Here is a 12,984-nt window from a genome sequence, read left to right as displayed (position 1 = left end):
ATGTCAGAGCTATATAAATGTATAATAATAGTGTGTGACTGTGGGGGGACATTAGAGTGTCAGCTCCTCTGTACAGAGACTGATAGGACCGGCTCAGTGTTCTCTGTACAGCACTGGGGTATATGTCAGAGCTATATAAATGTATAATAATAGTGTGTGACTGTACAGAGACTGATGAGTGTCAGTGAAACAGTAAATGAGTAAAGTACTCCCAGGTAACCGGCGGTCTTAGTGAGATATATTTCCAGCAATAGGTGCATCAAATCTAATTACTAAAGTTGCCTCTCTCTCTGCAGATCCCTGGACGATGGCCTTCAGCAAGAGCCACAACCGCAAATATTTCTACAATTTGAAGACTCACAAGTCTGTATTTGAAGTTCCTATGGAGTCAATCGCACCATTTCAGTAAGTGTATGAGGGGAAAATCATGCCAAATGTCTGTCTACAAAGTGAGGGACTTCCCCTCTCGGACATCACTCGTATCCATTAAAATATTCACTATAAAGCAGACCCATCATGAAAAATGTAAATTTGTGTGAAAGGATTTCTTGCCCGATCATATTGATACATTTTTAAATAATTTTAGTATTTTCCGCTTGCAGCACCCCCCCCTCCACTTCTGGGGTTCTCATTGGATTTAAAGGTGCCCCCCATCCTCCTGTAACACCAATATCATGTATCTCAGGAGGCTGTGGGATTCCTTGGGACTCCGACCTTGTTCTGTGCATGGGTGAGCTTGGGCCCTGCATCATCGGTGAGCATTCCACCAATGTAGAACTCCCATTTATCTTCATATGCAGAGTGTGATAGGTGCCAGGTTACTTTCTTCTGCAGAGCTTCCATGTGCAGAACTTATTTGAAAGTACAGAAACATAATACATTTTTTTGCTGTAGGTAGTTTAAGAAAACATACGTTTAATTCTTGTCCAGGGTTACAATTTAACCCTCCATAGTCAGACCCAAATCTTAGGGAAAGGTGAGAAAAGATCAGCTGGTGAATTGATGCCACAACCACCTCTACCAGCTCACAGTTTATTACTGATCCCATTTCTTTGTTTATCTATATAACAACACATAAACCCCTCTGTGCCCCCACCGGCACATAATCCTAATCAGAAGAGCAATCACTGGGGCTTTGTCCTCACAGGATTCACACAGATAGCCTCTACAAGGCATTTGCAAAGCTTTTGGCAAACTTTAAGCTTTAAACCCAATAACTTGAAGATGTGGCAGTAACATGGGATGCAAACAAAGCTTCTACAGCCTGGAGTTTGTTTGCTGTTCTTTCCAGATGGCTCTGGGATATATAACAGAGAGGATTTGTTTTAGTCAGGCAGGCTCACCCCGTCTCATCTATAGCCAGTGTCAGGATGAAGAGTGAAAGGAGGATGAGAAACGCCTGGACCCCATTTCCCCTGTGATTCATCCCCTGAGCACTTGCAGGTTCAAAGCTGTCAAATCCTGAGCAAGTGTAGCTAGAAAAGGGTTAGATGAGGGATTCATAATCCAGCTGAGCTCTGTAAAGGAGAGATTTTAGGTTTACCCCTATATGTATAAAATGGAATGTAATATAACATGGAGGGTTTGCTCCTCACTCTCCTGGTAAAAGCAAAAAGAGAGATTTGTGTGACAGCTTCGGTCTTTCTTGAATCCATGCTGACTGTTAGTTATATTATTATTTTCCAGCACTCTTCTATGTGGTTCAATATCAAACTCCTTAGTGCCTAACTTACTTACAGGTCTGTAGTCACTTGGTATAGACTTTGGTCCCATTTTAAAACAGGAATTATTATCCATACAGTTTAATATTAATAATAATTTTTTTGGACAGATATTGTCTCATGTATACCAGGCCTTGGGCTCAGTCTGTACATTGTCTTATTTCAGTGCCTGCTTCTCAGCGAGACTGTTTTGGGAATGGGGGGATGGCGTCCAGATCCACGACTCCCAGAAACAGAACCCCGACACTGACAAGTTATCCAGAGACGCCGTTCTGGACTTCATTCGAACACACCAGCCTTGCTCCTCCGGGGGCAGAGAGGACAGGTAGTCCCGATTCCGGGAAGCGTTTGTCACGTGGAGGTCCTACCCTCCCTCTGGACTTGGATAATCTTTTAAGTGACTTGGCTCGTCAGCCTGGAGAATGCAGAGGGATCTCCCTTCCTTACAGATGCCTAAATTGCACTGCAGAGAGAGAAAAAGAAATATATATTTTTTTTTGCGCCTGGTGTGGCTCCTCTTCTACTTTGTTAGCCGTCTATTTTTTGATGAAAGGTTGCTTTATTTTTGACTTGTTACAGTTTATTTGCCATGTTATTACCCATATCACACCGTGATTGTCAACCTCTAGGTATCGGTATTCCAATGATTGGACTGAGCCCGAGTGATGAACATCGCTGTGTGTCCATAAGTCTGATCTGGTCATTTTCTGTGTCCGGTATTTTATGATGGGGGGAGGGGGGCTTTACAATGGCACTACTATTGTCATGTCTAAACCAGGAAAGGTAATAAGTACTCAAATCCAATATGGAGGAATTTTTGGCTTCTTGCTTTGTGCTGCACAGCAGTTCTGCAGATGGGAAAAGCAGCACAGAGTGATTTTAACCCCCATAAGTCTGGCTTTATGGGGGTGATTTAGAGCATACAAGAGACCCTGTCACCCTGTAGCTTAAGCATAGTAAATGTAGGCAATTGGCTCTTTGGTATCAATCTGTTCTTTGAGCAATCCAGTTCTTAGTTCTGTGTTGCCTCCAACGCATCCTGGAGTATCAGAGACTTCATTACCTCCATCCTGCTTTGTGAACAATGTAGTTATGTGAATGCTGGCCAGCAAATCCCTGGATTCTATGTTGTTCACTATTCCATCTACAGAGCCACAGCAAGTTTAATAGAAGCCTTGACCACAGCCGCATATGAGGTTCAGAAGGGAAGGAAGCCTCCAATTCTCAGAAGTGTCAGTGATAACTAAATTAAATTGAGCTATAAGATCAGTAAATGTCTGTTTTACATGTTTAGGCTGCTGTGGTTACAGGGTCTCTTTAATTTCCCTTTTAGCCTATACCCATGAAACCAAAGGTTGTCGAGTTATAACATTACTGGATGATAGATAGACACAATGATGTTACCTCTGATTTGTGGAGAGGCAGCAGTCTGACATTAGTGTGCAAGAGCTTGAAATTTAAGGGAAGTTTTATCAGGTCCTGACATATACCCAGTACAGCAATTATCAGTAAATGTAGATTATGAATCTTGCTCTGCTAGGTTGGGTCATCCATACATCTGACATTGCTATGCCACTACATAGTGAATCAATGGGCTCACTCGACATTACTATAGAAGTTTCTGACAGGTGGTCATTAAAAAGTGCCAGGCAGTGCACCCAGATAAAAGGGGCTGGGGAGAACACTGGAATATCTTCTACAGCTCCTAAAAATAAAATCTGCCTTTTCCAGGCAGGGCAATTATAGCAAACAGTCAGCTTTATACTCCAGGTTGCTGTCCACTCCAATAAATGTACTAGCATCCATTTATTTGGAAAGGGATTTGCCCCTTCTGGTGAGGTCAGGTACTGATGGTGGGGATTTGCCCCCTATTGGTGAGGTCAGGTACCGATGGAGGGGATTTGCCCCCTATTGGTGAGGTCAGGTAGTGATGTTGGAGGAAGAAACATAGCTCACCATTCCAATTTATCCCATAATTGTTCAGTAGGGTTGAGGTCAGGGCTCTGTACAGGACACCTGAGTTCCATTACACCAAACTGGTGACCCCATGTCTTTATGGAGCTGGCTTTGTACCCCGGGGCACAGTCGTTGGGGAAAAGGGTCTTCACCAAACTGTGACCACAAGGCTGGAAGAGCACAATAACCTGCTATGTCTTTGTGTTCTGTAACAGTACCCATACCTGGAAACATCTGGAAGGAGTCTACGTACCTTTGGTTGCATAGTGTATATCCCTCTATCATTGTTTACAGTGCTCATTCATTGGTTGGATCCTATGACTGTGGACACCATCGGTCCACACCAGGTATGATTGTCAGTTGGGGACACCCTGTACATATGTAGCATCTTTGTGTTTTATGCATGTTTGGCTGAGGAACAACTAACTCCTATGGCAATAAACCACTTCAGTGGACACCATAAGAATATTGTACGGCTCTTTTAATGTCCAATAAGACTTTGGATGACCTATTGCAGCAAATCTTTTTTCAAAATGAGAGGAATAAAAAAAAACAGGGAATAGACAAGAAATGGCAGCTTATAACTAGCAAGGGAGCTAGCAGTGGGATGGACGGTAATTAGAACACTGCCTCAAGGTTTGCAGAATTTATGGTGGAATAGGCATTCCTGTCTGCACAAGGTGCTGACAATATATAAGAAGAATTGTGACTTTAGCCACATGTTGAACAGTTTTGATTGGAGCACTGAAAGGGAAGTTCTGTGATATGTTACACTTTATGAACCCAACCCCAGGCTTTGGAAACACCCTGCTGTATTTTTTAATTTTGCAGGGCAGAGAGTCCTTTTGTATTCTACTGGTGTTGGGTTGTTCCTGATGATTTAGAGAGCATTACTCCAATGCTAAGCGAATCATCAGGAACCGCTATTCATGTATTTATATCAGCCAAACATATACCAACATAAAATCCAGTTGGGTTTGCAGCAATCACCCAAGAAGTGCCCCAGAATGGCACACACTAAACAATGCGGCAAATGTCACCCTCACAGTAATGATGCAGTAATGCCACCATCACACCTGTTAACATGCTTTGTGTTCAGACCATTCATTTTCAGAGGCTACCAACGCCTCTCAGTGCACAGAAAGCTGCATCTGATCATTTTTTGGCAATGCAACAGCAAGCAATGACTTCTGTGCATTGGGGAGGGCAGGTTTGGGGTGTTGTGCCTGAAGGATGTGTGCAGTAAAAAGGGGCGATCCCATCCCTAAAGCAGAACTAAAGTGAAAATAAAAAAAAATCACACCCCTTTAATCCCGCAGATCTGTCTATTCATTGGGTCCGGCGTCATTCCGGTATCTTACGACCCAGCACGGAGGAGGTGTCAGGCGCTCCTATCTTCTTCTGGGTTCTTAGTACCTCACCCAATTTCGCACTGCGCAGGCATGATTTTGGGTGACTTAGATGGGGTAAAAGACTGCAGATCAGCAATTTTGTTCTCCCATTAAAGAATGGGCTCCTGCAAATGCCTGAGATCGGACATGTGCAGAAGGAACAGCCAGGAGCCTCCGGGGATGTGTGGTGTAGGTGTCCTGGGAGGCTCTACGCTCCCATGAGATGATCAAAACAGAAGGAGGAGGTGCTGCACTTTTAAAAAAAAATTAATACAATTTTTACTTTATAAAAATGTAACCTATGTAAAGTAAAAATTTAAAGTTTAGGTCCTTTTTCATGTTTAAACAGCAGAAAGTTGTGATTTTGGTGATTTTGACCATAGAGAAGATTGTTAGTTCCAGATATATTGGTTTAACTATTTCTTTTCTTTTGGTGATCCCCTGGGGTTTTCACACAACTGTTCGGGGTTTTTACAGATTGGTGAAAAATAAAGAACAGCCATTGTGTGGCAGAACTGCAGGTGTAAAAGAAGAACAGCAGCTATAGAAGAACATAAAATCATCAAGGTTTAGTACTGTTCATTCAGCACCTGAAATGGTCATAATAACCCCCTGGATCCCTTTTATTTTATCTGACCCGTGCTTTGAACAAGCCCTGATAAATGGGGTCCCCAAATGCTTAGAACTAAAACTAGACTTTGTTTTCTTATTTGGTGCACACCCAATGTTTAATATATATATAATGTGTGTGTGTATATATATATATATATATATATATATATATATATATATATATATATATATATATATAAAGGGTTGTCTACCTTTTTATGTTAGGTAAAATTTAGAGTTTAGGTCCAAATTCGGACTGAGAATTTTTAATGCTTTGGTAGATGCAGCACCTCCACATCTTTCTTTGTTAGGAAAAGGGATCAGAAAATAGATACCTCAGTGGTAGTATCCCAGATTACCGATCTTTACTAATGCAGTAAACAGCATCTGTGCATCATAGAGAACCTTGAGGTGGAATGAAAACAGCAGAAGGCAGTGGGTACAGGGTCACCAAAAAGCCATGGAAACACACTGGACAGTACAAGCATAATGGAGACTTAGCCCCTCTTTTCCGCATTGCATTTTGTGCTGTGAAATGTTCTTGCTTCAATAATTCTGATGTTTAGGACATGGTGCAGTGTTCTCCCCAGCCTCTTTTAGTTGGGTGTACCACCCGGCATTCTCCACTAACCTCATGGCTATTTTTGAGTGGTTACTGAATAGTAGGCACCACCACCCACCTACAGCTTTTTCCCACCCAGCAAATTTCACACTGGTTTATAATCACAAGTGAAGTGCCTGGGCTACAAACAAATCAAACATCATGAACAATACCACACAAAAAATAGTTTTTCCCAAACTGTGATGCCTATTAGGATTTGTTTTGCTATTTGTTTCATGATTATGTTGCATGTAGTTTCAAGGCTGCAAGGGATCAGCAGCAGAAATCTCCAATATTTCTCCAGTTCGGCCTCCATCTTGGCTGTCATATTAGACGGTAAATAAACGGCTTCTATCCGTCCACTCAGATTAGCAGGGACAATACTCGTCCATTTACTGCTCCCATTTGGAGATGGTGAGCGGGGGGACAAGTATATGGCGAAGCTCCAGGGCCTCTCCTATTGTGTGATACTTCTCCCACCTACTAGATTGTAAGCTTCTCGGGGCAGGGTCCTCTCCTCCTCCTGTGTCACTGTGTTTGTCTGCCATTTGCAACCCCTATTTAATGTACAGCGCTACGTAATATGTTGGCACTATAGAATACCGTTTAATATTATTAATAATAATAATAATGATGACACGGATGTGATAATGGTGGGGCACTAGGAATTCAGTAACATATCTGCTGACTGATGAGTATCATTGTGCCCGGACCCTTATAGCTGGGACTACATTGGACCCGCCGTCTGCTACCGGAGGTACCTGCCAGTCCCGCGCCTCTGTCAACAGGAATATCTGCCGATGGTGTTCCCTTTTCCTTCGGAGGACTTCCCAGTCCTGTGCCCCTGACCCCTGGGGGACCGGCCAGCTTTGACCCTTTTGGCAAGTTAAATTGTTTCCATGCTAAAATATAATATATAATATTTTATATAATAAATATAAAAGTCTCTGCAGCTTGGCCAGAACAAAAAAAACCTCTTTATGCCCCAGTTGTTGAGTATTTGTTTTGTCTTGGGGAGACCCCTGGGCCCCCTGAGCTGGAAAAGTTTGTGAAGCCCTGACTGGAGAACTATCACAAAGTTATTGAGAATACAAGGCACTCCGGCCTTTGCAGCGCTGGGTCCCAGGTTTGAATCTCGGCCAGGACACTATCTGCATGGAGTTTGCAGGTTCTCTCTGTGTTTACGTAGGTTTCCTCCTGGTACTCCAGTTTCTTCCCACATTCCAAAAACAGTTAGGTTAATTGGCTTCCCCCCAAAAAGACATATGACTATGGTAGGGACATTAGATTCTGAGCTCCTTTGAGGGATTGATTATGGACTTTATACAGCACTGCGTAATATGTTGGTGCTATATCAATAATTGATGATGATAATAATAATAGAATAACAAAACAAAATGTTACAAAACTGCTTTAATTATAACAAGCCCCCCCCAGTCCCTGTAATCTCAATAACATGATGAAGGATTTGTAGTTCGGTCACATTGCAGCGTTCTGTTATTAAAGAACCTTTTTACAGCACACGGTACCATTAATCGCTTGGCTTTTCTCTATATTCCAACACGAGATGATGCAACGTCCAGGGAAAGTGTACAAAAATGTGAAACTGGTGATCAAGGAGGTGAAAAAAACACCTCTGGCTGTTTCATGGAAAAAAAAATGAAATGGCAAATGTGAGTTTTTCAAACCGGCCCTCCTGAGGCTTCACGGTAACAATCTGACCCGTCCCGGACTCTCCATCAAAGATTTAGAATCAGTGCTCGGCTGATACATTCACGTCTATGCTCAGAGACAAAACATTCCACGTCCTGCCAGGAATCCATAATGGAAGGTAGGGAGAATCGTCTGTAGCTGATTGGTGCTCCTCCGTCACATGGTCCAGCAGTAATAAACCAGCGCAATGAACAGGAAGATGGCGACTGACAGCAGCATATTCTTGCGGTTCTCATGGCGCAGAGATTTTAATTCTTTCTCTGTAAACAGAATATAATGAAGGTAAGGAAATAAGGACGCAAAGGAAGGCAGAATCTAAAGAAGAGACCCGACTAACCGTAATGAGACATCTTGTTGGTCAGAGAATTCTTCTCTTTTTCCAAAGATTTTCTGCAGACAAAAAGAAAACAGGAAGATTTATGGCCCTGGGGGGATTATGTGTAAAAGTCAGAACTATTCCTGGGTGAAACAGAATATATTTACCCGTCTCTGGTGACCTCCTGCACTGCCTAGGCAAAGCTGCCATCACCCTCCTGCCCACCAGAGCTCAGAAAATGACAATAATCCTGCACAACATTCCCCAGAATCTTGTGGGCAGGAGGGTACGGTCACCCCCGCACTGCAATAACTGGAGAAAGGGGAGTTTAGGATTTATTTTTGGGGCACAATGAACAATGGCAGTGAAAGACAACTTCAAAAAAAATGTTTCGACTTTCGAGCTCTTTATAAATCTGTGAATCTGACATTCCCTCAAACATTCCCTGGTGGGAGCCTATTATTACCATTGAAACACATAGATCTCGAAGATTCCCATCAGTGAATGTCAGATTTACTGCTTATAAATAGAGCCACAGATATTTATTATTATTCAGATATAAAATCCATACACACAGAGTGAATGATTCTTCAGTCAAAGTGGTGAAAATTTGTGAAGATTTTAGATGTGGCCCCAAAGTAGTGCTGCTTCCTGCAGGAAACAAGTGAAGGGCCAAAGAGGGGATTGACAGGAAACAAGGCGGGGCTAGCCAGGTGAAAACTGACCTATGGGGGAACAAGGCAGGACCAGGTAGGTAGATCCAGTTGAGGGACTGGGGCTGGGTGCGGGTTGCTGGGGCATCTGAGGGCGCAGGGGACGCGGGTTGCTGGGGCATCTGAGGGCACACGGGACGCGGGTTGCTGGGGCATCTGAGGGTGCAGGGGATGCGGGTTGCTGGGGCATCTGAGGGCGCAGGGGACGCGGGTCGTGGGGCATCTAAGGGCACACGGGACGCGGGTTGCTGGGGCATCTGAGGGCCCAGGGGACATGGGTCCCGGGTATAAAGTTGGTAATTCTCAGAACATTTCTCGTTTGCACAGTACAGGTACACTTTATTTATTCCCTCCATTACATTGCATGTCATATTACATTGTTTAGCCTTCATGCAGGCACGGATTCTATAGAATGAGCTCAGCCCTGATATCTCACTACAGGTCCACTTTAATCCCAGGTCAGTTGTAAGGCTACATGGGGGATTCTGATTGGTTGCCAGGACCGATGTGAACTACCCCCCTTCACGACTGTGCTGTCAGTGTTAGATAATGAAAATTGTCACCTCTCTGGCCACACTGATCTTCTCCTTCTTCTTCCTCGCCATCCTCCGCAACTCACTTCTCTTCCTGGACACGTCTCCTTCCTGCAGCTGTACCCCATCCATCACCAATTCATTGGCTCTGACGCCGTATCCGCCATGTTTATTAAGGGCAGACCTGGCCCTAACAACAGGGAGTCTGTCATCTTTAATAGGGGCAGACGCCATCTTCAGTGTGGGAGCTCTCTCGTTTCAGGTAAGGTAGCCGCCATGTTTACTAAGGGCAAATTACCTCCATGGAGGCCATAGCAATATAGGCAACGTTTGCCCTGCGGAGACAGGGGGCGCCATATTTTTTAGGGGCATTACCATTAATACATTGAGAAACAGTGGCCATTTTTACTGAGGGCAGACTTGAAGCCTTTTCTGGAAATCAGTACGTTAAAATTTCTTTATATGGTGAGAATTTTGGATGGAGGGTAGAAATGTATGTCCTAATGGTAAGTGGATTTTGTCATTGCTTCTTTTTTTTTTGCTTAACTGGAGAAATTGTCAAAAAGTGAGTGAACGGTTCCATATTATACCGCCTATCACCAGCAGGGGACAGTAACAGCCCAGCGAGGGTCTGACTCCCATTGTCGGCAAACTTTCCATTATCTCTGAGCCCTATTACAGGACAGGGGCCACAAGTTCAGAGACTCTCACCCTGCTCAGTGGATTGTATAGATTGTAGATTGCAAGCTCTTCTGCTCACAGTGAAGTTTTCCACCAACTCGCTGTGATAAAACTCCTGAAAACTCCTCAAAAGTTCATTTTTACTTTCGTCCAATGAGGTTTGACAATTACAGTCACGTGACTAAATGGGTTTTGTGATTGGAGCCTCGGGTCCCTTGGTGAGTCATGTGACAGCCCACGAGGGAATTATTAAGTAGAAGAAACAAGGAACCCTTAACCCTCGGCGACCAATTAGAATTCATGTTACTGAAGTAAGAGAACTATATGGTGGATTCCAATTGGTTGGCTCCAATTTTTTAACTCCCCCCACTTCCAATCACTTTATAAATATTCCAGTTTTAATAAAACTTCTCTTAGAGCCGATATATTGCAAGGATCACAATCCTGGTAAAAGCAGCTCAGATCTCCATCAATGATCAGAAACCAATCAGAGTGGCTACAAATCATGTGATCAGTTTTTCAATGGGACCTGGCAAAGGTGAGGTATTCGGGTGAGTTGGGTGTGGGGTAGTTGTAGGCGTGCAGTATTTGTACTCGTAGGTTAGGTGTGGGGTTTTTACATTGGTGGGGTAGATGTGGGGTATTTGTAATGGAAGGGTAGGTGTGGGGTATTTATGTTGGTGGGGTAGGTGTGGGGTATTTGTAGTGGTGGGTAGGTGTGGGGTATTTGTAGTGGTGGGGTAGGTGTGGGGTATTTGTACTGGTGGGGTAGGTGTGGGGTATTTGTACTGGTGGGGTAGGTGTGGGGTTTTTACATTGGTGGGGTAGATGTGGAGTATTTGTAGTGGAGGGGTAGGTGTGGGGTATTTGTACTGGTGGGGTAGGTGTGGGGTTTTTACATATTCCTGTGACAGGTACTCTTTACCCCCTGCACACAGTCGGTGGTGTTGGGGATGATATTTGCCCCATATCAGGTCGGGGTGATCTGTTTTCTCTTTTGCCCCTTCCTGCTTCTGGGAGGTTACAACGATGTGACAATTACCCCGCTTGGAGCTGTGATGTGGCAGCTGTGTGTTCACTCTTCAGCCAATAGATGGCGCCATCTCTCTTCAGTATATAATGAGGAAGACAATTATCAGATCTGAGCAATCAGTGACTCTGAATTGTTGATACCCCCAGAGCCGGACAGGCGGGATACCCCCAGAGCCGGACAGGCGGGATACCCCCAGAGCCGGACAGGCGGGATACCCCCAGAGCCGGACACGTGGGATACTTCTGGAGCCTGCATACACAGTAGAGCGCAGCCGGCAACAAATGCCGTATTCACAGTTTATGCTTTCACTAGATGAATGATGGAATTGGTGAATCTCTTTCTGTGAAAGGATTGGGGAGTAGAAGGCAGTGGGGGCCCCGGGGGCTCTGTGGTCATTATCCCCGGTGACACGTCAGGGATTTGTCGGCTCGGTGCCGGGGCTCCTGGTGGTCAGGTTTTATTAACGCCGAGACGCATTATCAGGAAGCGTGACATTAAGCGGATTGCGAGGGTCGGTGTCACACGGCCTCCCTGCCGAGCCCAGCTTACAGATTTGTATCAACTTTATTGGTATTCAGCCGGAGGAGACGAACGCAGAGGACAGGGAGACAGATCTGAGGTTTTATTAACATGAAAGTCCAAATCTGCTGAGTGAACAGGCCGGGGTATGAAGAGAACGACTACCAGAAATTATTACCCGCTTCTGGTCTTGAGATACACCGGGGCCATCTTTATTTAGGCATCATCCGGGGTTTCCTGATGCCAGATCAGAGGTGACACCAGAGTTTAATGTTTGACACAGATCAGCCATTGCTAGAGCTTCTTACCTTGTGACAAAAAAAGAGGAGACTGAGGAAATGCCTCCTCCTGCCTGCAGCAGACTGATGAAATCATCTCAACCTAGGCAAAGTCACTGACTGGAGCTCAGGGATGTTTCTTTAATGATCACAGACAGGTCCAATTTATTCACATTAGATTGGTATCAGCAGCTGGAGTGAGAAGCCCGGCACCACTGACCTCCCTCTAGTAGCCCCATCAACAAACTCCATGCAGACATTGCTGTCCTGTGGGCACAAAGCTTAGACCGGTGCACTCAGAGCGGGTCAGCCACACTCCCTCCCACCCCAGGAATGAGGGGCGTGGCTACTACTCAGCTCTGCAAGCAGAGGCCCCTGAAGAGCAGGAAATCAGCTGGGGGAAAGCAGAGGGGGCAGTAAGAGTGCAGGGTCCCCTCCAATGCCCCTGTAAAGAGCACCTGTCATTCCTTGTGTCACATGCTGTCAATAAAAACAGAACAGAAAAAGTTTTTTGCCTTGGCACCACTGTAATTGGGTCGGTTCATTGCGATGACACCGGCAGAGGAAAGTGTTGGTTCTGTTGGGTTCCCCAGGGCCCCTAATAAAGATGTTCTGTATCAGCTGACAGCTGTTGGAATCGGTGCTCCCCCATCACTCACTGCCCCCTCACTGCTGACCGCCTCGCCAGGGTTATTCAAGGAGAGACATTAATCACACCGTGCCAACTGCACCCCGGCCACCTGCGCCATCATCTGCCCGATCATCCCAGCCGACCTGATAATTACCGCCTACTTCCACCTGACCAGCTTTAGAAGTGCCAAGGCAGTGCCAACATGGGGGGAGGGGAGAGCTCAGAATGATCCGGACATTCAATTTATCTAAAATTCGGATCTGAAGATTGGCATCCCTGCACCTCC

General features: G+C 44.9%; 2 protein-coding genes across 2 annotated transcripts in view; one reads left to right on the top strand and one right to left on the bottom strand.

Annotated features, from left to right (window-relative positions):
• The window catches only part of CMTR1 (cap methyltransferase 1), a gene marked incomplete at its 5' end in the record, with an annotated part of 23,965 nt that extends 19,822 nt beyond the window's left edge, over positions 1-4,143 (top strand). Inside the window, 2 exon segments of the mRNA XM_072410018.1 lie at positions 297-405; positions 1,888-4,143. Of these exon segments, the coding sequence (XP_072266119.1) occupies positions 297-405; positions 1,888-2,050 (272 nt within the window).
• Positions 4,144-7,679: 3,536 nt separating this feature from the next.
• On the bottom strand, positions 7,680-8,384 carry CCDC167 (coiled-coil domain containing 167; the record flags this gene model as incomplete). The annotated part of the gene is given in 2 exon segments (XM_072410017.1): positions 7,680-8,254; positions 8,332-8,384. Coding segments are annotated over 2 exon segments (157 nt in total), but the record flags the coding sequence as incomplete, so codon positions are not given.
• Between the last annotated feature and the right edge of the window lie 4,600 nt (positions 8,385-12,984).

The sequence above is a fragment of the Pyxicephalus adspersus genome, chromosome 4, assembly GCF_032062135.1.
Source record: "Pyxicephalus adspersus chromosome 4, UCB_Pads_2.0, whole genome shotgun sequence".
In the NCBI taxonomy this organism is placed as follows: Eukaryota; Metazoa; Chordata; class Amphibia; order Anura; family Pyxicephalidae; genus Pyxicephalus; species Pyxicephalus adspersus.
This window is presented reverse-complemented; position numbering and strand designations above follow the sequence as displayed.